Raw genomic sequence first — 23227 nt, 5'->3', positions numbered from 1 at the left:
GCAAGTTCACAAGAAGTATTTAATTGCTTGCACATTGATATCGTAATGTATTTCAGCAAAGGATAGCCTACATATTTTGTAGAGCAGCATCGCAATCTGAGTAAACATTACTCAAACAGGAAAAGAGATTGAAAACTGGAGTATATACATTTACTCGATTTCCGCATAAAAAAAAACACCATTTACAAAGCAAATGATAGTGTTCTCTCGCTCCTTGAACCTCACTCCTCAGTGAATCGACACAGAGAAGCATTTATTTTCACCTCGTGAAGAAGCTCTTACAGCAGCGTAACCCTCACCGTCGCTGCAAGGAACCCTCATTCACTCCGTGGGGAAGCCCAGCTGTCCCTATCCTCATGCCGATGCCGAGCCCCTTTACATGATGACAGAGTGAGGCGCCCACACGACGCAGGGGAGGTCCCAACGATGTATTTGCTACTCACGTCGGCGCTCGGGTCGTGAATGGCGTTGCGTGGAACCGACCTTCTACCGTTCGGTCCGTCGGTGCGATCCCCCCCCCCCCCCACCACGGGCAGAGTGCCACCGTGACTCGAACGCCTCTCACCCAGGCATCACTGCCCACTGGTGGGGTGGTGCCAGGTCACCGTGAGGGATGCGCCGCCGCGCGGCGGCCGGCATAATGGGAGGAGTAGACAGCGTTTGAGGGCCAGGCCGCGCTCAGATGACCCGAGTCAGCCACTGCTTTGGGACGTATGCACCGCTGCCTCGCACCGCGCGAGAGGCTTGAAGGGGGGGAGGGGGGGGGGAGGCCACAAAGAAAGTGAGTTGCTTCTGTATCACAGAGTTAAGAGGCCTGGGGTGGGATCCAGAAAGGAGAGTGAATGTTAACGACAGACAAGCAGACTACTGCGTATGGCGTTATTCAGGAACGGGTTCGACTCTAAACTTCAAGGGAAGGGGTGCGGTTGTTAATCGTTGACCCTGCTCACGGGATATTGGGGAAGGGGGGGGGGTAGCCAGGCGGGAGAAGCAGAGCCTTGAAGCTGAAAGCGGGCTTCAAACTCACGGTTTACTGGCTTCGGAAGAGAGAGATTTAAGGCTTGATCTTTTTTTGGACCGAAGTGACACGAAGCGGTGTCTAGAGGAAAAGCGAAAAACGGGGGCAACAGAGGGTGCGGTTAGCCTCCGCGGTTTCAATCTGAGGTCATTGAGAGGAAGGGGTTGTTCAGTGGATGCTGCCCCGGGTTCCATGATTGAATCGCTTTCCCCTCAAATACGAGTATTCAGCGTGTTTGGTGTCACTTGAAGGTAGGGTTTGGTTTCAGTGTTGCTTCTCCGTCTCAAATCCGAGTTTCGGATAAGTACTCACCAGGGGACTTGGACTCATCGCAAGCTGTATGCGAGTTCAACCTAAAAACCAAGTGCTGCGGCCGGCATCGAGAACGGTTGTTCTACAGCCCAGAAGCATCTGGCATGCCAATAGGCTCTGCCTCATTTCTTTTTTATCGGCAATCTTTTATCACCACTCTATATCACGCCCTATGTATGATTTCATCGAAGTTTCACATAATGAACCACATCGGGGACTTTTCCTCCCCATCCTCGCATGGGAAGGCACGACAACAGCCAGATATCAGCGTTGATAATTTGTCTTCTACTTCATTCCAGAAAGAGGTCTTCTCTAAAGACCAAATCGAAGAGATTGAACGACTTTTGTCACGCATTTGCGCCAACACCGAAGACGACTTGTTGACTGGTAGTGATATTCAGACTGGTCATTGTTCATCTGCCGCAAGTGGACTTCAATGTAGCAGGCGCTGTGGGAATAAGAAGATCCTATACGATAGACATGGTGGAGACTCGGAAAACAAAAAGAAGCGTATTTGGCAAGCCCATATCGCGGATGTCCACACGTATATGCAGAAGACAAAGATTCATGCATACAACGCGACCCTTAACGAGCGTAGATTTCGGGAGAAAAATCGACGTTACCACCACTTGCGCCGAGCCCAACCCCAAAACCAGAAACTCAAAGACCTGCCCGCCCTTGATGATCAGTTTCCAAAATATGTCATCCAGGCTGACGATATGATGCTGTTTGTTGGGATGAGAAGCCGTTAAACTTCACAATGTGTATGCGTCTCTCTACTTGGTTAATAGCTATGTGAAGAGCACCAATGAACTGAAAACAGATGCACTACGTTTTTTTTGTTGTTTGCTCTCGCACTTCCCTTCTTGTGTCTGCGACGCTGATACTAAGCTCCTCAGTAGACCCACAATCAGCGGTCTTCTTTTTTCACTGCCGAAGATTAAACTGATTCGTCAACCCAGAGGTATTTCTGTCAAGATGCAGGTGCTCCTGGCACTCCAAAGAACCAAAAAAAAAAACAGATGTGAAAGCGCATGATTTATTCGTCTTGGCATCTCATCTCATGTTCTTGTATCTCTGTTGCCCTTTTCTCTGCCTTGGGAGAGCATTCATCTGACTCCTTCTAAAAGCATTCACGAGTTTTTCTTTAAAGGTTTATACCGACGTCGGAAACAATTCACCGCGTCTGAAACGAACAAAAAACACGCCCATCGAGAGCAAAAAGGCATCTAAAAATGTCTTTGGTGGAAACTGATAACCACTCCCTCGAGGAGAATGAGACGGCCGTATCGGTTCCAAATGGCAGGGCACAGGAAAACCCTCACGTTTCCACTGCTCTCCAGGAGGAAACGGCGAATGAGGCCGCGTTTCCGGGTGAACATGCGTGTTCGGCGGCAGACAAAGATCTTTCGAACTCGCGTGTTTTCAATATGGCTGCGCGTGAGGTGGATGAGGGCTACATGTCTGTGATTCGCGGTCTGAGCACCTTTTGCCGTGCGGATGAAGAGGTGTGTCACAATGCTGTGGATATCTGCAAGGATATTATCTCCTTGGAGCAGAGCCTTTTTTCGGAAGTTCCGAGCTACATAGCACAGTACATATCCTTGCACTGTGCAAAGAGTATCGCGCACAACAAAACAGTCCAAGCGCAGGAAACAATTCCTACAGCAGATGGAGCTCCTCGTAACTGGGAAGTGCGCCGCGCGTACGTTGATCCTGGTGTACCGCTGAGGCTTCCGTATGACTTTGAGAGGTTCAAGAAAGAACACCCTGAGCGAGCCAAATCAGAGGGCACCTATCACAATCTCTTCTACGGGGATGGCTCAGAGGTTGTCTTCCTCGCGAAGGCAGATAACAAACGGAGACAAATCGAAGAAGAACAGAGCAAACATTCTCGCCCATCGCACCGAAAACTGCACACATATGAGCCGAAGCCGAAAAAGCCCATGCGTGTTTCTGCAGATTTTGTCCCTTCCTGCGCAGAGGTTACCAAGCCCTCAACTGCATCACAAAGAAAGCCTGTGAGCAAAACGAAGGCGAAGAAAACAAGAAAGTAACCTCGAAGTAGGTTGCCCTCCTTTATCGGGACCCAAAGATTCCGAGGAGAAAAAAGAAGCTGTATTGACATATTCGGCGGTTTTTTTGCAACTGATGTCTTGATTGTCATTGTATTATCACCACCACCAACACCAGGGTATGTAGAAACTAACGATTCTTTACCATCAGAAATGATGGCCAACATGCCAAGAGCACGGTTTCTCTTGTGTTTGTCGACGAGCACAACGTGCATGAAAAAGGCATCCATTTATGTGGTGATACTAGTGGAAAGGCGCTGCACTCCCAATTTTTCGGGAAAGTCTGCGCCGGAGAAAGACTAGCTTTCATATGGAAATCTCGAATACACCTCCCTCAAATTCACTTCCAATTTTTGAAATCTCATCTAATTTTCTCCACACTCAATCTGAGGAGCCCCGTAGAGGAAATAGGATTGCTAGAATGACCGTTCGTGTCGTATCCACACTGGCGGAGCTTGAGGCTTTCGCACATCAGCCGAAACTGACAGTAGTTGATTTTTTTGCTACATGGTGCGGGCCGTGCAAAACCATCGCCCCCCTCATCGAAAATCTTGCTTCTACAAAGCCACACGTTAATTTCGCAAAAGTTGATGTCGACCGTTCGCCTGATGTCGTTCGTGCCTACTCTATTCGTGCGATGCCCACCTTCTACTTTTTCAAAAGTGGAAAAGTTGTGGCGACATTTGAGGGTGCTGACATTAATTCTGTAAGGCAGCTTGTACAGGAACACGAAGTGATCCCTCCCCCTGCTATCCCGTCGGATAAGGAGTTGGAAGCAATGAAGCCGAGAGAGCTGCTTTCATTGATGAGGCAGCATTATATACCCTCCACAGGGCTGGTGGAAAAAGCTGAGCTTATTGAAGAGGTCAGAAAATACCGCAAGTGATGTCTATTATCACGAAAAGATGGCCAACGCTCTCTTCTGCCCCCTTTCGTTCTCCTTAAGCTCAGCACTGTGTCCCATTCACATTTTTTTTTAGAAGGGAACTTAACCCGAAGAGACAAAGAAACAGCAACGACAACATATGAATCCTATCCAGTACAGTCGCAAAACACGATGGTGCTATAAGATGCTTCTTCACGTGTTGTCGCAAAGATGATGTCTCTAAATATTTACGTCCTCCGCTTGGCTTGCAATGGAACGAACTTCCCCCTACCTGTCAGGAGCCCGATGTCTCCACAACGGTTCCCAACTTCTGAGCCTCTCCTTTTTTTTTCTGGAACTCAAATAAGTCGTAATTCTTTTTCCCCCATTATCACTCAAAGGACTTGGAACAAAAAAAATCTTTTTACTTACTTTGCCGATTTTGAAGTGTGTAGCCCTCATGTTTCAAGGTTCAAGTGAAACTCAAGAGCTTCGTGCTCTGTACAACTTTGCCGCAGACAACTTCGCTGACGCTGATGGCAGCGGTGAACCATCTGCAGAAGCATACCCACGCGCTAGCAATGGCGGTGATGAGGCACCAGAATACTCTCCCCGGGAAGAGGAAGGTAACGGCAATACAACGATCTTTATTCCTGTCTTTGGTGACGCAGAAGATGCCTCGGTAGTCGCCACAGCCGTCTCTGCCGTAGAGACGAAAAAATCGAAAGGCTCGAAGAGTCATGTACTGAAAGAGGTGCTCGGGATGAACAGAACAGACACTAAAGGAATGACAGAGGAACAGAAGAAGGCTGCGAGTCTTGAGCAGCGCTGGAAAAATGCACTTCTGGAAGAGCAGCGCCTGAAGGAGCTTGAACAACATATTTCGAGACAGGAAGTATTCACAGCCGAGTCACAGCAAGCTCCCAACTTCCCACGCAAATTCCTCTGCATTTCTCCTCTCGTGTATCACAGCATGTCAATGGTGCCAGAGCACCGGCAGCTATTTGTTAAGATGGCCTTTTGCGACTGGGTTGCCCTCTGTGTTCTCCTCGTACTCAATTGTGCCATAGCGATCGGCATCAACTTCGCTCCTGTTCGTTCTAACGTTATCGTGGTTAGAGATATTCACCGGGTGCATAACGGTGTGCTTGCAGTTGTATATCTTATTGGCATTCCTCTCAGTTTTGTAACTTGGTACTGGCGTATTTATAAAGCATGTTCGACGGGGCGTCCAGCGCAGCACATTTTGGCACTATGCGGTCTCCTCATCTCACTAGCGCAGGCTATTTTCGCCTTCATCGGGCCCCACAGCTACGGTGTGTGTGGCATTGCGTTTGCGAATTGGATCGATCGGACTCGTGCGACTGGTGTAGTGGCGCCTGTAGCGATCATGGCTGGGCTATGGGGTGCGCAGGCCATTTTCACGTGCTTTATGCTCGTTAAAGTTTTCATCTACTATCGGAAGGACCTGGCCGCTCGCCGCGCCGCCCGCCGCCACCGCGTGAACGTAACGGGCTGAGAGTGGGCTTCAAGTCTCCATATGTTTCACTTGCAGACAGACATGCAGGGGTTTCTCGCCCCCAAAGTGCTTTTCTCGTCGCGGCGGCTTGGTGCACGCGCTCTGGGCTTGATTTTCCACTCCTTTCTTTGTCTCGGTGCCAGCTTTGCTTAGTCTGCTACAAAAGGGATGTGTGCCCCTGGAGTAACGGTCGTGAAAGAAGAAGGACTTCTGTTTTCTCCCCTCGATGTTGGCGTGTGCTTTTCTGTTGAGAACTTTGCTTCCTTTGCATTTTTTCCCCCACTTCAACTCGGATGAATCATCACAAGGAAAGGGCAAGGGAAAGTGCCACATACTCTGCAACTGAAAGAGTGTTACACGTGTCTTCCTGAGCGTCTCTTTGCTACGTTTCATGTTGTATTTCTTTTTTTTCCCACTCTCCAATTCCTCTACCTCTCTCATCTATGAAGTACAGGTGGGCCAGCAAGGGCGAAGTCCCGGCCTCTGCTGCAGAGCCTGTTATGATCCTTTCAGAATAGTAAATAGTGAATCCGTTTTTCCTCATGTGTATCTTGATTTCCACCCCATGACAAAAAAAAGTCCGTCGTCTCGGGTGTTTTTATGGGGAAGCCTGTCATATATAAAGTTATCTTTTTCTTCGCTTGCACTAATTTTGTCAACTTTTTTTTTGTGTCTGTGTGCTATCGAATTGTAGGTGGGTGGGAGATCGTTCGAGGCAATCGTAGTATTTCGTACAAAGGGCGAGAGGAAAGGAAACAAAGAGGGCAGCATTTGATATCGCCAAAACGCACACACACACACACACCCACACGCTCATCCAATTCATTGTGCCATACAGAGCGAGCCCACCGCCTTTAACCGCTCTTCCGCCCTTCAAGCCTCTCGCGCGGTGCGAAGCAGCGGTGCATACGTCCCAAAGCAGTGGCTGACTCGGGTCATCTGAGCGCGGCCTGGCCCTCAAACGCTGTCTACTCCTCCCATTATGCCGGCCGCCGCGCGGCGGCGCATCCCTCACGGTGACCTGGCACCACCCCACCAGTGGGCAGTGATGCCTGGGTGAGAGGCATTCGAGTCACGGTGGCACTCTGCCCGTGGTGGTGGGGGGGGGGGGATCGCACCGACGGACCGAACGGTAGAAGGTCGGTTCCACGCAACGCCATTCACGACCCGAGCGCCGACGTGAGTAGCAAATACATCGTTGGGACCTCCCCTGCGTCGTGTGGGCGCCTCACCCTGTCATCATGGGAAGGGGCTCGGCATCGGCATGAGGATAGGGACAGCTGGGCTTCCCCCTACAAGAGTTGAGCACTGGATTCCCGATACACACCGATCTGCTCATCATCATGAAGTAGATGGGTAAAGGAAAGAAAACCTGAAAACCAAAGAGATTCATCAGGGCAATAGTGCGTTGTCTTTCTCCTTCAACGCTGTAGTGCCCCAGACTTCGCAGAGAAGCCTGCGTTTTGTGCTGACAAACATCCACAACGGTTTTCCCGCGTAGAGGTCTCCTTATACTGCTGGTGTTGTTGATCATTTTCCCCTCTCAGCGACTCACTCTGTGTGCCTCTCGGGGCAATAGGAAAGGCACGCTGCTCGATCCCTGTAGCTGGGGAGCTTACTGTTTTGGTGTTACTTTCCCAGTTCACATTGCGTATATTCTTTCTGTGTGCAGGGGCGTCTGGCGTCCTTGCGGGGGGCAGCTGTGGCTTTGCATGTGGTCGAGGTATTCGTTGTGGGAAGCGTTGAGGGTTCAGTGAGCGGCTCTTAACGAGCCTTGACGACAAACACAACTGCCACATCCTTTGACTTCCCTATCCGGTGTCTGTTTCCTTGCATTCTGTACTTATCGTGTGCCCAACTGATGGCTTTTGTGACTCTTTGCGTCACACATTTCCATTTTTAGTGTGCGTGCGTATGATGTGGTTTCGATTGGAGTGTATTGCATCTTTTTTTTTTCGCCTGGCTTCCCACCGTTTTGTCCTTTCCATTCTCCCCCTTTTTGACCTTTGTCTCTCTGTATTTGTTTGTTTGTCCTCCTCCCTCCCCCCCCCTATCCTCGCCCATCTCGCTGCTGTTTGTTTGCGGTCATATTCTCCAGTCATTGCGCTCTCCAAGGCGATAGGGAAGCGGCATTACCAAGGGGAAAAGTAATTTATACGTGAAGGGTATGTCAGTGTACATACTCTTCTTTGAAGAGAGGGTGTCTTACGGTGAAGGGGAAGTGCTGTAGCTTTCTGGTTTTGGAACACGCGAAGCGGTATGCGGAGTCGGTGTCTGTCGCACTTGAAATGCAAGCTTCCCCACAATCACTTCGCGGTCTTCGGACAAAACCGGCGAGAGTCGAGGAGGAAACGAACGAGGTTCCTTCTGCTACGCGGAGTGTCTGCCATGTATCTGCGCGCCCTGGCCACCTTTGCCGTGTGTTGCACTGGGGCACTGAAGCTCAGTCTGCTTCTGTGTTGGCTCTTGGCATCACTTTTCTTGCTACCCCTCCCTCGTATTCCCTCTATATTCCTCTTTTCTGCGCTTTACTTCCCTCACTTTCATCATCACTCGCAAAGGGATGTTCGCTCCTTTTTTTTCCGTCTCCTTGGTGTTCCCTTTTAATGGGTAGTTGAGAGGTATCGAAGAAAAACGCCACATGCAACAAACACGTCGACGGGGGTAGTCAGGGCATCTGCTTTGCTCTCTCTCCCCCCCAGATTCCCTGCTCTTTCCTGTCGTAATATTACCTAGCGTATTCTCTCTTGTCTTTATCTGCCACCTCTTCTATCCATTCGGCACGCTCCTCTTCTGCGCTATTGGCATCAAATACATGTTCCCGTTCACCGTCTCAGCCCTCCCTTTTTTACCCCTCGCTTTCCCCCCTCCCTTTCTCCTGTGTTCTGCTTGTCGCCGTACCTCTCCCTTTTCCATGTTTTTGCTCATTTGGAAGTGTATATACATATACATATATATATCGCTCCATTCACCGCCTTTCCACCCCTATCAACACAGGTGCACATGTGCATGTAGCAACAGACGTCGTTGTGTCTCCACTTTATCTTCTTCGCTTTCCACTCACTTCGTTTTATTTTCTCCTCGCTTTTCTTCTCCATACCAGACATGGCAGGAATGTGTGTTTGTACGAGCAAATGACCAGAGGACAAATCCCGACGGAGAACACAAGACAGCCGCTTCACATTCGTAGCAAGTCACACACTTGGCGGGCGCAGTGCTTTCGCGAGATGGCTAGTGCTCCTTCCCTTCCCCCTTTCTTGTCTCTGGGTTTGCGAGGGGCGGTGGTCCATGAGAAGCGCAGGGACTGATACGCTGGTGGCTGCGCTGTAGCCCCTCCAGCCCTGGGGCGTCATCAAAGAATCATAACCGGGAGAGGAGGAGCAGGCAGCCGCCAGCGCGACTGCGTCTTGAACTCAACATGAAGACGACAAGGATCAGCAAGGGGCAGGGGAAGGAGCTGTTAAGCGTGGCGGTGGTGGTCTCGAGGCGGCAGCAGCAGCCGCTGTCTGCGAGTGTCGATCAGCGGACTCCGTCTAACATTCATCTTTGTGAGTCTGTCCTTATGCGGTATCCACCCAACACTACCACACCGGGGTTCTTCTGGAGTGCTGCCGCTGAAGGTTGAGCGCCTAAGCCGTTGCGGAACACAGTCATCGCAGCAAGGCCCAGATGAGAGAAGTAGCTGCGTCGACACAGTAATCGGTTAGGAACAGCATGTGTGCCGCCTGGCGCGAGTCCGTGCGTCGCGTCGGGGAGCCGTGCACAGGACAGATACGTCCACCCTGCGAGCTGCAAGGACCCTCACTAAGTCGGAGGACATGTCACTGAAACATGAGCAAGATCACGATTCCTGTCTTTTTACTGCCGTCCGTTGCTCAGAGTGGACGCTGCGACTGATGCACAGCACTCGTCGGACCTCCTCATTCCACTGGGCCCACTAGCTTTCTAGCTTTAGCGTCAAAAAAGCCTTTTTTTTGTTTTACTCGCCGTCACCGATTTACTGCTTCGTGCAGGACGATCAGGGAGGATGTACTGGTGCGTAGTCAGACCGGAAAGCGAGCACCCCCCGGTTAGACCGCGGGCGCATCGAGTACATTCGGCAGCAATTAGGACTATCGCCTACGCTGCCCGTTGGCCTCGTTCGCGGCGCTCTCCACGGCATTGCGTCATCACCTCAGCGACGTGACGGTGCAGTGGGGAGTGGGGGGAGTACGCGAATCCGAGTTTAAAGCTCGTCTGTATTCCCATCGAGAACTCTCTCTCCAAACTTGCCACATTCGCAAAGGGTCTGTTGTGTTTGGCCGGAAAATACGCATGAGTGGGCCCCTCTTCGCCCTCAGCTGGTCCTGCCCTATTCCGTGTAGCATAATTTCTCCGCATCGCCGCATGTCCAGTCACGTATGCAACTTCTTCCACTGCAGCGGGGAGGACATCGGTTGGCCATTGTGCCTGCGGCTTTCGACATTGGCGAACGCATTGCATATGACTATCTTCGTGCCAGAGTACTCTGGCTATGGTCTGTGCGAGGGGTGTCCATCCGAGGCATCCATTAAAGGTTCTATGGAGTGTGTCGTAGAGTTTCTCTTTGCCTCGGACCCCAGCCTTTCGCCATCTTGTGTGACTCTGATGGGCCACTTCATTGGTACTGGTGTGGCTGTGCACGTGACCAAGTACATTCAACGCCTTTTCATGGGGTGGCGCAACTCCCCTCTGATCAGGGAGCAGGCCCCGCACGCGTGACCGACCACTTTTGACTGCGAGAGTAGCATGGATGGATGTGGCCATGCCGTGCCGCTTCCGCTGTGTGGTCCTCAGCGGGAGCACAGCCGGTAGCCGCTGATCCAGCCCGTTTTAGAGTGCAGCACTCTTCATCGCGTTGCACAGCAGACAGCGCAGAGGGTCCGCGTGAGCTGAGCGTGTCAGCATCACAAGCAGCCTGCACGTCGCTGAACGCGCCGTATGGCGACTCATTCAGTGAGGCACACATCGGCTGAAGTGTCAGGGGCCGCCATCCCACCGTGGCTTTCCGTGTCAACACTACGCGTTGGGAGGCATAGTTCTTGTTTCTCTATTCGCCTCAGCTCGTTGCGTGGAGCAGTGGAGTACATTGTGGAGTTACGGACTGAACGGGCGGGAACTGGAGCGCCGCCGCCTGGAGATGCCCCAAGCCGTCCTCGTGCCTGCCCCAAAGAGGATAGGGCTCAAGATGCAGGTGAGGTGTTCGAGCCTGGCGGGGACTCTTCCGCCGATGGATTTCCTCCGTCCTCCACCGTTGCTCTTCAGCATCTCCCGTTACCCTTCGTTCAACCGCTTCCCCTTCATCAGCGTCATGTGTGCGCTGCAGGAGCAGAGTGGCTTCTTCAATTGCGCCCCACTGTTGCTGCTACGCACGGTACGCAAGGCCTACTCATCCCACCCATACAGTTTCCTTGGCCAAGATAGGCCTTGGCCGCTGCGCCATTGGCGCACTGGCGCAGCTTTCTGGCATTCTGCTGCACGATGGACACAATAACTTGAGATGCACCCGTATAATTTGTCGCTTCTACATAGACATCACTCTCTTGCGCCACTTGCGGCGCCAGCGGGGGCCCTGCGTGACAACTGGCTGCTGTGCACAGTGCTCGCCTTCCAGCACCACATGGTCGACGACAGAGCCAATCTACGAGGACGGTGACGGCAATAAACCACAAGAGGCGCCCACGCACAGCGGAGATGCGAGACTAAATGCCCTGCACAGGTGACCAGGGATTCTCGTCTTCGCTGCCGCTATCGTTACACAAGGAACAGTATCTCTACTTCATTGAGTCTGCCTTTGACGGGAATGACGCTGCACGGTGGGACAGCGTGAGCACTAGTAGCCCTGTTCGTGCTCATTTGCTACACCCGCTTCGCTCCCCCGCTCGCGCCCGTCATTCAAACACTGCGCCGCTGCCACCATCGATGGCAAAGGACAATCTCTCGCCCTCGTCGAGCAAGCTTTCACACAAGAAAAAACGTTTGCAACACCAGCACCGGAGCGTATTTCAAAACGCACTCAATCGAAGTGGTTTCCCCGTTAGCGGCACAGCCGCAAGGGCTAGAATCTCAATTACAACTGCCGCTTTCCCGTGCGGACTTCTCGCACTCGACCGGGGGGGGGGTTGCGCAGATAGCAACAGACAAGAGTTTTCTGTGAAGTCAGCCATCGGCGGCTCAACGGCGCACCTGCGGGGGGGGTGCGGGCACCAGTGGCACCCCCCAGAAGTGGCTTCAACTGCAGATTTTGCGGGACTGCTGCGAGAACCTCTACAGCACACGCAGACGCCGCACACCAACTTTGCCCTCGCAGCGACCATGCTCCCCATCACCCTTCTTAGCAAACCCGACCACCACGACGTCGGTAGCATTGCTGTGGCGTCGGTGAGGGCGGTGCTCACTCGACACACCGCGCAGGCATTTCAACAGTGGCAACAGTACTGGCGAAGTGCTGTGGTTGTGCGCAGCATTATGGCTGCCGTGAATTTCACGCTGGGTACTTTTTACGCCAATCTTTCGATTCGCCACGGTGTCCTGATGCGCCCATCGTATCTGTGCGGCCATCTCCTTCCCCCCCCCACGAGGAATACTGGATTACCACTTCCGTCGAGACACGCGTGTTGTACTCTGGGGCATGCTCGACAGATCGGCGCATACCTTACGCCTGGGGTCGTTCAGTTCTATTATCAGCGTCTCGGTACCGGTAGCCTCAGCAAACACTACCACACTCCTCGCGAACTGCTTGTGGTGTACAGGACGAGTCCTGTCGTAGCGTACGTCCTGTGTGCGGCCGTTGGCCTGAGGTACTCCCAGAGGAATCCAGCGCGCAACTCTTGTAGGGGGAAGCCCAGCTGTCCCTATCCTCATGCCGATGCCGAGCCCCTTCCCATGATGACAGAGTGAGGCGCCCACACGACGCAGGGGAGGTCCCAACGATGTATTTGCTACTCACGTCGGCGCTCGGGTCGTGAATGGCGTTGCGTGGAACCGACCTTCTACCGTTCGGTCCGTCGGTGCGATCCCCCCCCCCCCCCCACCACGGGCAGAGTGCCACCGTGACTTGAATGCCTCTCACCCAGGCATCACTGCCCACTGGTGGGGTGGTGCCAGGTCACCGTGAGGGATGCGCCGCCGCGCGGCGGCCGGCATAATGGGAGGAGTAGACAGCGTTTGAGGGCCAGGCCGCGCTCAGATGACCCGAGTCAGCCTCTGCTTTGGGACGTATGCACCGCTGCTTCGCACCGCGCGAGAGGCTTGAGGGGCGGAAGAGCGGTTAAAGGCAGTGGTCTCGCTCTGTATGGAGGCATTGTTTCATAAGAGAGGGGAAAAGACTGGCCGGCTCTCTCATCACTCGTGACTCGCACTCATTCTTGCTCGCTCCGTGTGTGTGGCGATGCTTCTCTACCCCTGAATGTGAAAAAATGTTTACGCTTCCCTGTTTCATGAGGCTCGCTTTTCTTGCGTTTGTTTTTCCCTGACGTATGTGGGTGTGGTTTGTCTTTCAAAGTATTGGTGTACATACCCCTTCCAACCCCCCCCCCTTTTTTTTTTTACCCGTCGCGTGGCTCGTCAATTTGGAGATGGCGGGGAGAGAGGAGAGGGGGGGGGGGGGAAGGGAGAGCAACACGCGATGTCTTTGTCTTTTTGCAGATATTCCTTTCCCACCACTTTAATGCGTTACACGCACAATTACACATATCCATACACATATATGTACACTCATATATACTCATGTGCAATTTCTTCAGTGCTTGTGTGCTTCCCCACCTCACCTTTGTGTGTGTGTGTGTGTGTGTCGCAAAATCCCTGGAGAGATCGCACATGTGAAGGCATCATTTCTTCTTCTCCGCACGTGTCCCTCTCATGTGCAAGGTCCCCAGGTGTGCAGTTTTTTTAACCGGGAGGGGACGAGGTCAGAGTCGCACGCGAAAGTGAGGAAGGAGGGGGGGGGTTGTTACCCCCCAAACGGCGAGAAATATTTATCCCTCAACACGTGTGTACATACACACACACAAAAAAAAGCAAACCACAAAGCAGAAGTGAAAAAAAAGACAGACATCCCTAACATCGAGTGCTTCTGAAGAGCATTAGATCAACCAGCAACGGCAACGGGCTGGGGTTGAACAAAGGGGTGCGTGCGTGTGCATGTGCGAGAAAGACCGTCTACTTCCTGTTTCACCTCCCTTGTCATGTACAGCGCTCTCTACTTTGGGGGTTGGCTAGTGGAGCCCCCCCTCCTCCACCTCCGTTGCGGCAAGGGCAGCAGCCCTTTACCCTTTTTTTCCTCGTACGCTATGTTTTTAACGTTTCCACTTCACCTTTCAGTTCTCTCTGATTCCCTCTTCTTCATCTGCTCCTCAACTCTCTTGATGGAGAGTTAATGTTGATGTATCGCTCATGCGAGCGGAGAGTTTTATCTGCGCTCGTTAGCATTTCTTCTTTGTTCTGAATAATCGAACACTTCTTCCCCCCCCCCCCCACCCCAGTTCTGGCAGTCACAGAAAGGAAGCGTGTTGAACCTCAGGAAAAAGGGTGGAGGGTCAGGAACCACTAAGCGCCGTTGCATGACCTTCGCAGTCCTCCTCCCCTTTCCTTGTTCTTATCGCCCTGCGGTTTCTCGTTGTGACACGCGCACGCGTGGAAACACCTTTCCATATGAGCCATAAGGGTGGCCCTTTCAAAATTCGCGCTGAGAAGGCGGCTGTCGGCGCCACGAGTGCATCTGGAAACGTTGTGCCGCTGAACGCGTCTTCGGATGCTTCAAGTGGCTTCAAAGGGGCTGACACCGCTACTGGCAAGGCGACCTTGTCAGCAAAGGCGTTTCCATGCATTCGGGCGATCTATGAGGCCAGTGCCAGCAGTAGTTCTCGACTGGCTGTAGTGCAACGCCTCCTGAAGAGTGTAGTCTCGACCGCAGGAGATGTTGTTCGCGGCACGGACTCACAACGCAAGTTCACAAGCCTGTACACAGAGTTTTGCACAAGCGCGCTGCGGACCTTGGGAGATTTGGAGGACGCGGTGTACGAACTGGCCCACCCTGGCTGTCGCGCCGCCGACGCTGCCGACAGCGAGATTCAAGGCATCCCGGACTCTGAGTTCATCAAGCAAGTCGCGGCGTATGTGGCGACACACACCAGCGTTCTCAGTGTGGCATACTTGGAGCACGTCGGTCAGTCTGCTCTCGAGAAGCTGCAAAAACAACAACAACGCAAACGGGGGCGCTCCGTCGCTACTAGCAGCGCCAGCGCAGCCGTCAACTCGAGTGGCCGTGCAGTGAAGGTAAGTCGCTCGGTCGCTGCCAGGGGTGTCTGCACTCAAGCGGCCCACGATGGCGGCGCCGGTGTTGGCATGTCTGACGGGTCCCCCTTCGACTCTATCGGCCTTGTAGATGCGCATGAGACCGTCCGGAACGCTATGCAGTCGATTGAGAAGAGGAAACAAGCTTCTGCCTGCACTGCCACGGATGCGGCAGCCATGCCGCGTTGCGGCGACCATGCCCTTACTCCAGCCCAACCAGACCAGAGCTACACCGATGTTCGCCCTTCTGGCGTGTTTTTGTCCAAGGGATCTGGCAGCCTCTCCGCAACAGCGACGTCGTCGAACAGGTCGTTGCTCTCCAAAGGCACTGTGGCGTACGAGCTTCGTAATCCCCTTCTGAAGCTGAGCAGTATACCCGAGCTCTCTCCACGCCTGCAGCCCTGGACCATCCCGCTGCCGTCCAGCGGGGTGTATTTGGACCGAGTGACGGTGGACCGAGACCGCAGAGGCGGGAACGCAAGCGGGAACTCGACGGTGGAGCCAGTCAAGGCCGTGTTGGAGGTATGTCTCGCACCGACGCTCGCGGAGTTTCTTCGACAGTGGGAAAGCCGTGAGGCCGCGCTTGCGGCAGAGCAGCAACAGTCTTTGTCAGCGTCAGCACTCGTCACAGGATCCCAAAGTGTAGTCCCATCCGCTGGCAGCAGCAATCGTACTGGTGGACTGCCGACCGGCGGTAGCCCGCGCTCTACGGCACACTTGTCAACGCCGCCCCTTTCTGCGTCCCACAAGAGTAGTTCTCTCGGGAATCACTCATTCCTCCTGTCGGAGTCGGAGGCGTGCACCGGCAGCACCGACTTGGACCCCACATCTGTGCTCTCTTCTGCATTCTTTCCGGCGGTGAGGGACAAGTGGACGATGGCGACAATGCCAACGTACGTGATGGCGAATCTTTCCCACTACGGAGTCTCGAAGATGGAGTTCGTGTATTCGATGGGACCGCCAGGCAAATGCCAGACATGATTTTGCGTGCATATGTTCGTTCACTGTTTTCTGTGTTTTTCCCCACCGTCGTGCAGAGTCTAACCTCCAGCGGATATGCGCTTATGACCAAAGGAAAAAAGAAAGAAACCGCCACCCGCCGTTTTCACGTCTCTCGGTTCTCCTCCTATTGCAGGACTCAAGAGATTTCATTACCGCGACGTTCACTTTCGCCCCCCTTTCTTTCACTTCTCTATATGGGGGCTCATTCCATCATCCCTCCCAATTGTGCCCCCAGGGGGGCTCGCGCTTCCCTTCCGATCTTTTGGATCGATGCGTGCGGCTGCACTTCATTTTTGTTTCTCCGCTTTGTACTCGGTTTCCTTCATCGCTCCGTCGTCGTCTTCCCCCCGTTTCTTCTAATAATGGCCTCCACTACTGCTTCCCGACAGACATGATCCATGTGACTGGATGGTAGTACTGGTGGTGATTTCATCGTCTGCAGCAGCTGCGCCCCCCTCCCCCTCCCCCTAGTCAGATTTCCCTTGCGCTATCCTATTCATTTTTTTTTTCGTTTCCTTCTACTTGTTGGTCCCACATCACTCTTAACCTACATAGTTCTTGGCGTGCTGTTCTCTGAAGTGCGACTCCTTCGGTCAACGATCCTGTGTGTGTCGGTAGGGGGTGAGGGGTCAAACGGTACAGAGGCGCATCGGCACAGACGCGCTCATTCTATCTTGCATGTCTTCTGCTGCCGCGAGACAGCTGCAGCGGCTACTAGACGGGTACGTCTCCGCAAGCCTCGATGGTCAGGAAAGGAAACTTGTTCCAAATGGCAATGGCGCACATACCAGCAGCTCCCATACGTTGGCGCTCGACGCAGCAGAGCTGATAAGGTGCTTGCCTTTTTTCTCGACGATATTGGGTGCAACTGGCGGCGGCGCCGCATCTCGAAGGGCGCTACCTCTGAGCCCGCTGCAGGGACTCATGGGGGCGACCGACTCCATCACGCACCTGTCGTTGGATGGGGCAGGAGCTAGCGACGCCTTATCTCCTTTGATTCTATACCTTGGCGACGTGGTGGAGCGACACCTACACGCATTCATGTCAGCCATTTCTCTAGGACCTCCGTTTACAACTCTGCGCAGCGCGGCCGAGCTGAGGCGCGGTGGCGCATCTGACGGAAGCGGCCACATGGAAAACGGCGTGCGTGATGATCACAGCGCAAGCGAGTGCGGTCACCACAGCAGCGGTGGCCCGTACGTCAACTTCATTGCTTGGGTAGCGTTGGAGGCGTATCGGCTCCTGCTGCGAGGAGCCGAGTCTCGGCAGCGCGAGCGGCGAGCCGCCGGTGGCCCCATGTCTGTGGATGCCGGGGTCCGCACGGATGCGTATGTGCGCTGGGAGCGCGAGGTTGGGGAGCGTGTCTCTGCTGCTGTGGCTGCCACAAACCCGTTCCAGACGACGTGCCCTGGGGGCACTGATGAGATCTGTCACGATTTCCTGCGGGATATTTTTTCTGCAACCGATGCGCAGCTTGACGACGTCTTTGCCACTTACCCACACTTTTTCTATACGGTCATGTGCACTGAAATTCTCCCAGGCATTCAGCAGTGCGTGCATAGCCGCGACGGGCAGCGTCTGGCGTGGCTGCGACAGGCTCTACGGAGTGATGAAGCGACTGAACGCACGAACGAGGAGTGTCCAGGGCTCCCAACATGGTGTTTCTCCTCGACATTCTGGGCAGACGCGGTGTCGCTTCTGTGCTGCGGTTCCACCTCACCTGGCGGTTTCAACACTGCGGAAAGGACCACGCGCAATGACGGCGGTTTGGCACCTGCTGCCACACTGCCCTCGCAGACGTCAGCCTTTGTGGCCGCGGCGTTGGCCTCGTCGCTGGCAGTGCCTCTCTTGAGGCCTGCGTGCCACTGGATTGATCGATTTGCCTCCCTTACTTCGACTACAGAGGCACATCCGCCGTGTCATCCTGGGGGTACTGAGAAAGAGAGCAGCCCCCAGGCTATTGCCCACATATTGGATGTGTGTATGCGTGCGGTGCAGGTAATTCCCTTCCCTATGTGTGATGGCTGCGACTCGGATATGTCGCTGAGCCTCGGCAGCTCTGAAATGGCAGGCGACTGGCTGATACCGTCAACGTCGTCGCCTCTGAAAGTTCGCTCCATGCCATTTCTCGGGCTGCGGAGACAAAGGCGCGCTGTGGTTCTACCGGGGCTTTCGATCGCAGCCACTCACATTCGATCTTTGGCTGCGGTGAGCGCCGGGAAGAAGAGTGCAAATGACGTGGCTACCTCAGATGTCTCAGCGCCTGCGGGCACGTGTGTGTGGTCACCGGCAGGTGCGTTAGCGCAGGCTTCGTGGACAGAGGCGCAGCTGAGCTCATCAGCGGTGGCGCCCTGCTGCAACGACGTCAACGCACCCTTCACATCCGTCAGCGCAGTTCCAGGGTCAAGGTTGTACCCAGTGGAGCTGCTTTTGCTGTTCGAGGACATGCCGTGTGACGAGGCTTCCTTGGGCCGTTTGCGGGCCGCGTTGGATGTAGAGGTCCGCGAGGGGTGGGTTCTTCTCGTGGTCCAGGCGTCAGTTTCAAAAGCCACGCAACAGTGTGTGGAGGCCACTTGGGGCACCGAGGCGCGTCCTGTCCTTTTGCTCAGTGCAGTGGGTCGGTGGGGGCTTCAGCAGTTGGCGCTGCGTTTTAATGTGCAGCCAAACACATCCGCCACCGACGCACGTCATCTGCGCTGGGTGCGACGCCGACTTGGCAGTGATAGTGATGACGATCAGTCGCATGGGCCTCGAGGTTGCGGCGTTGCGGCTCTCCTGCTGCGTGGCCAGCAGTACGCGCCATCATCTGCCCTCTCAGCGGACTGCGGTGCGCAACACCAGCAGCGGGGAGAGGGACATCCACGACGCATGCGCTATGCCCCGGACTTCTTGGAGGTGCGAGAGCACTACCTTTTCGTGGTCGGGGAGAGTGCTGATGCGGTGGATCCCAGCACCCGTAGCGCTCCCGTAGAGGGGGTTTTGGGATGCACCGCTGGCACGGTCACCAACCCGGCTCTCGCCACCGTCTTCGAGAGTCAGCCAACTTCTTCGCATCTCCAGCGCTGCCCCCCGTCGCCGCCGCCAATGTACCCACCTACCACATCCATGCGTTTCCGCGACGAATCAGAGGAGTCCAGCAGCAGCGAGGTGAGCAGCCGATCCTCTCCCAACTCCCCTAGCGGTGGCGGCTCCACCTTTTCTGACACAACAGCAGCGGCAATCATGGCGGCAGGCGCTGCTGGTGAAGGAGTGATCTCGGAGTGGTATGGTGACCCAGCGGTGCCACCGATACCCTTCGTCGTGGCGAGTGTCATGGTTGGTGCAGCGACCAGGGGAGCGCAGCAGGAGTTGTTGTACAACATCGGCTACCACTGGCGCCTACTTCTGCATCAGCTGATTCTGCCGGAGCCGCTTTGCTGCCGGGTTCGCACGAGCGGCGAGCGAGGAGCAGCAGCCATGGCAATTCGTAAGTTGGGTTCCCTGTTGCAGCCACCGCTGCGACATGCATGCGGGTGTGCCTCTCCTGCCAGGATAGAAGAGGTGTACACACCAGAGCAGCTGCGTGCACTGGACGCTTTAAGGGAGGCTCTTTTGTCTTACGAGCTTCTTTCCCTTCAGCATGGCCCCGAGGGGCGGTCACTCGATGAGCTGTGGCGAGTGCTGCAGAGATACACGGAACCCAGCACAGGCCTAGACGAGGAGTACTGTGAGCCACCACCCGAGTCGTGGCTCACTGTTCAAAGTGCGTATCTGGCAATGGCCGACTGCTTGGATGAGCTTTGCCGTACTGTCGTTCTCGGCCAGGGGGGCGGCGATGCGTCTGCAATCCATGCCGGGTCTCGGGGGGCTTCTACACGCGGCCTCTACTTTTTTCCTGTGATCTGAGGGGCAACTCTGTTGTCTAGCAAGGACGAGCTGAATGGGAAGAGGCGGGGCCAACGGGAAATGGGGGCTCCTGGTGGGAAAAAAGATGGAGAAGCTGGTCGTCTTCGATGGGGGCGGTGTTGTTGACCCTCTGTGTTCTTTGTCTTGGGTTTACCTGTCTCCTTGCGGCCGGAATGTCTGTTTGTTTGCTCGGTTGTTATTTCGCTGCCTGTCTGGCTGTCTGGCTGTGTGTGTGTGTCTGTGGGAATCTGCCCATGGTTTCTGCGGAAAAGACGAGGCATAAAAGATGCACACCGCCGTCTGCTCATCGGTATTCAATGCCCCCCTCCCCCCTCTCCCCCTCCCCCCTCTCCCTCCCTCCCCCCTTTCCTCCCTCCCCCATGATTTCCTTCAAAGGGAATGTGTGCATGTACAGGTATATGCAACACTGTCGTTGCAGCATTTTCTTGCGCATGCCGAATGCGGAGGGCGCAGTGCCTCCGATTTCCTTTTTATTTCATCACAGGACTTATCAGCGTGATCATGTTTCTCACCTTGTTCGTTCACTGCCTTTCCTTCACCACCGCCCCTACGATTATTTTCTCCACCTCCCTCCTCCTCCTTTCTCCCCCCCCCCCGTCGAATACCTACACACATACACACACGCGCATATATATATATATAATGTATGCACGTGCTCATTGAGTGCGAGTATGCTTCACCTCCACGGTGCGCACGCACCATTTTCCATTTTCAATCGGACAGGACTTCTTGCAAGCGAGAAAACCCAAGGTTTGTGTGTGCGAGCGCGCGTGGGAGTGTGCATGTTGCGGTGGGTTGGATGCCGGAGGTGTTCTTCCAATACCCCCCCCCCCACGCCGTTGCGTTTATGATCTGCGCGTACTCTACTGAGCGGGGCCGTGAGGTGAAGCAGTGAAGTAGCGTAGGGGTGGCTGAGAGTTGGCTGAGCAGTTAGCCGGTCTTTGAAGCGCCCTGCAAAGAATTCACTCGGCATGGGAAGGGGGTGAATCTGTGGTGGGGAGAGGCTCGTTGGGAGACTGTCCGTAGTGCCTACTCAATCTGCCTTCTATGCTCTCTGGGATAATGCACGTGCACACTTGCCTCGTGTCGTCGTAGTGGTTTGGTCTACTGCCCCCCGTCTGTCCGTTTTTCCCCTCCCCACTCTTTCTTCTTGTTCACCCAGTCTTTCTTAACTGACTCTGATCTCAGAGTTTTGCACATGGAAAAGGTCGACTCTGTCGATGTGGGGGGGAATAGTAATGGTGGTGGCTGCCTGTCCTGAGGGGAATCATGGGACACTTTTGTTTTCATAGGACCCACCGAGTTCACTGTTTTGTACTCCACGGACTGTCGTGTTTATTATTTTTTTTTTAAAGAGGGGAAGGAAAGGGGGGGGGAGGGGAAGGAGGAGTCGCTCGTCTAACAAATGATCTGGCGTGCCAGTGTGTAGTTTTACTTCTTTCATATTTATTCTAGTGCTTCTTTTTTTTTTTTAGCTGCTCATCTTGTGATTAAAATTTGTTCTACTGCGTGGGTCTTTTCTCGTGCGTGTGTGTGTGGCTTCAGACTGATGGCTTCCACACCTCCCCAATGATGTCATTCAAATGATCCAAAATAAGAATACCAATAGCAGTCATCAATGATAAAAAGTGTAGAATGCACATTGGTGGTGTTTATTCAAGTGTTCTCTGTCGCGCCATGGGCAATGACGTGCCCCCTCGAGACCCTCCCTCCCCCCTTCCCTTTCCTGGTCGGCAGTGGGTGCGTTACTCGTTGTCTGCCACTAAATGCAGTTTTTCTCACCGCTCACGAAAAAGAAAAAAAAATACCCCCCCCCCCTCCCCCTCCCCCCCCCCCCACAGATATCTATACATATATATATATATATACTGGGTGCTGGACAAGGGAATTTCTGCGTGGCGGGATGTGGCTACGACCACAGGTGGTGCACCATGGAAACATACGAGAGACGGCAGAGGAAAGGCCTGAGTCAGGCCGTCCACGTGCTCTACCGCTCATATCCGCCGAGCAAATAAAACGGATTCAGTTTCTCTTCAATGGCAAGATTTTAGTGTGGCCAACTTCTCCTCCCCGTCTCTCCCTTCTCTCTTTCCTCCTCCTCCTTCGTTCCTTCAGTTGACAGTCCCAACCGCAAAAGTTAGTGGCCAGCAGTTGAGGCATCGCACCAACGTAGTTCAAAAACAAAAAGTATCTTTGACCTGAGAGGGGGGTTGTTGTTGTTGTATCACTGCTTTGTGGGCCTCATTTTCCGTCTAGCCGATTTCCGCCCTACTCGTATATATTTTTTTCTGTTCGATAGTTTTTCGCTCCCCCCCTGTGTGTGTGTGCGTGTGTGTGTGTGATCCACTCAGATCCCGGCGCATCGACACGCACACACGGCGGTTTCTGTAATTTTTTTCATTCAGGGTGACTTGCTCCAGCGATAGAAAAAAGGGGAAGAGGGAGGTGCAGCAGCGAGCGAGGATAAATAAAACTAAGCGACGATCATTCAAATCGCCTCGTGTGTGTACCTTGTGCAGAACACCCCCCCTCAAAAAAAAAAGTAGGGAGGTAAATACAAGACAGGAGTATACAAGTAGCACTACTTGCTGCATAGAGTGTGAAGAATTGTTCTTGTACGAAGCATATATCCTGGCTCATCTTGTAACGTCTGTTCATTCATTTTTTCCCTTACCTTTTTTTTTTTCGTGCCCCCCTTTCGTGAACTGTGTGAGGGATTTTGCTCCTGCATCGTTCTCCCACCGTCCCGCACCGCCCCTCAACGGCTCTTCGCTCCCTCCTCCTCCCGCCCGCTCCGGCTCACTTTCTTCCCTTTTTGAGTTCCCCCCCCAGCAGCCGTTTGGGTCACCACTGACTGACTGACTGACACGCTTCAACCTCTTCCTGTGTTTCACTGAGAACAATTTTTCCATCTCGAGATTTTTCCTCCTCTCACTCCTGTTTTCTCTTTTCTGATCGTCTTCCCTCTCACACAGCTGTTTTTGTCTAGAGCGCATACCAGTCTCTTTCTAGTCTTTTTCTCTTTTGTGGTGTACAAATTATTGTCTGGTGGGCTGCGTTCAGCTGGTGCGCGGGGGACACACGCCCTCACATTTTTTCTCTTTCCCCTTCACCGAAAGCACCAACACACTTACTGCGCCGTCGTTGTTGTGTGTGGGCGTGTGAGACTATTTTGTGTTCGTTGGAAACAGGGGAGGGAAGGGGGGAGGGCAAAGAAA

The 23227-nt window shown here is 53.8% G+C and overlaps 7 protein-coding genes across 7 annotated transcripts; all 7 read left to right on the top strand.

Moving 5' to 3' along the window:
- Nucleotides 1–1530: 1530 nt before the first annotated feature.
- JKF63_04572 (uncharacterized protein) lies at nt 1531–2082 on the top strand (the record flags this gene model as incomplete). Its single annotated transcript, XM_067900555.1, has 1 exon — nt 1531–2082. The coding sequence occupies one exon, from the start codon at nt 1531–1533 to the stop codon at nt 2080–2082; it is 552 nt and encodes a 183-aa protein (XP_067756576.1).
- Nucleotides 2083–2565: 483 nt separating this feature from the next.
- On the top strand, nt 2566–3387 carry JKF63_04571 (uncharacterized protein; the record flags this gene model as incomplete). Its single annotated transcript, XM_067900554.1, has 1 exon — nt 2566–3387. One exon carries the CDS (start codon nt 2566–2568, stop codon nt 3385–3387), a length of 822 nt encoding a protein of 273 aa, XP_067756575.1.
- A 439-nt stretch (nt 3388–3826) lies between these two features.
- JKF63_04570 (uncharacterized protein) lies at nt 3827–4291 on the top strand (the record flags this gene model as incomplete). Its single annotated transcript, XM_067900553.1, has 1 exon — nt 3827–4291. The coding sequence occupies one exon, from the start codon at nt 3827–3829 to the stop codon at nt 4289–4291; it is 465 nt and encodes a 154-aa protein (XP_067756574.1).
- Nucleotides 4292–4730: 439 nt separating this feature from the next.
- Nucleotides 4731–5789, top strand: JKF63_04569 (uncharacterized protein; the record flags this gene model as incomplete). The annotated part of the gene is made up of 1 exon (XM_067900552.1): nt 4731–5789. The coding sequence occupies one exon, from the start codon at nt 4731–4733 to the stop codon at nt 5787–5789; it is 1059 nt and encodes a 352-aa protein (XP_067756573.1).
- A 3418-nt stretch (nt 5790–9207) lies between these two features.
- Nucleotides 9208–9414, top strand: JKF63_04568 (uncharacterized protein; the record flags this gene model as incomplete). The annotated part of the gene is made up of 1 exon (XM_067900551.1): nt 9208–9414. The coding sequence occupies one exon, from the start codon at nt 9208–9210 to the stop codon at nt 9412–9414; it is 207 nt and encodes a 68-aa protein (XP_067756572.1).
- A 5045-nt stretch (nt 9415–14459) lies between these two features.
- JKF63_04567 (uncharacterized protein) lies at nt 14460–16082 on the top strand (the record flags this gene model as incomplete). Its single annotated transcript, XM_067900550.1, has 1 exon — nt 14460–16082. The coding sequence occupies one exon, from the start codon at nt 14460–14462 to the stop codon at nt 16080–16082; it is 1623 nt and encodes a 540-aa protein (XP_067756571.1).
- A 699-nt stretch (nt 16083–16781) lies between these two features.
- JKF63_04566 (uncharacterized protein) lies at nt 16782–19988 on the top strand (the record flags this gene model as incomplete). The annotated part of the gene is made up of 1 exon (XM_067900549.1): nt 16782–19988. One exon carries the CDS (start codon nt 16782–16784, stop codon nt 19986–19988), a length of 3207 nt encoding a protein of 1068 aa, XP_067756570.1.
- Nucleotides 19989–23227: the final 3239 nt, after the last annotated feature.

The sequence above is a fragment of the Porcisia hertigi genome, chromosome 25 (genome assembly GCF_017918235.1).
Source record: "Porcisia hertigi strain C119 chromosome 25, whole genome shotgun sequence".
Classification (NCBI taxonomy): domain Eukaryota; phylum Euglenozoa; class Kinetoplastea; order Trypanosomatida; family Trypanosomatidae; genus Porcisia; species Porcisia hertigi.
Note: the sequence above shows the minus strand (reverse complement) of the source record. Positions and strands in the feature narration are given on the sequence as shown.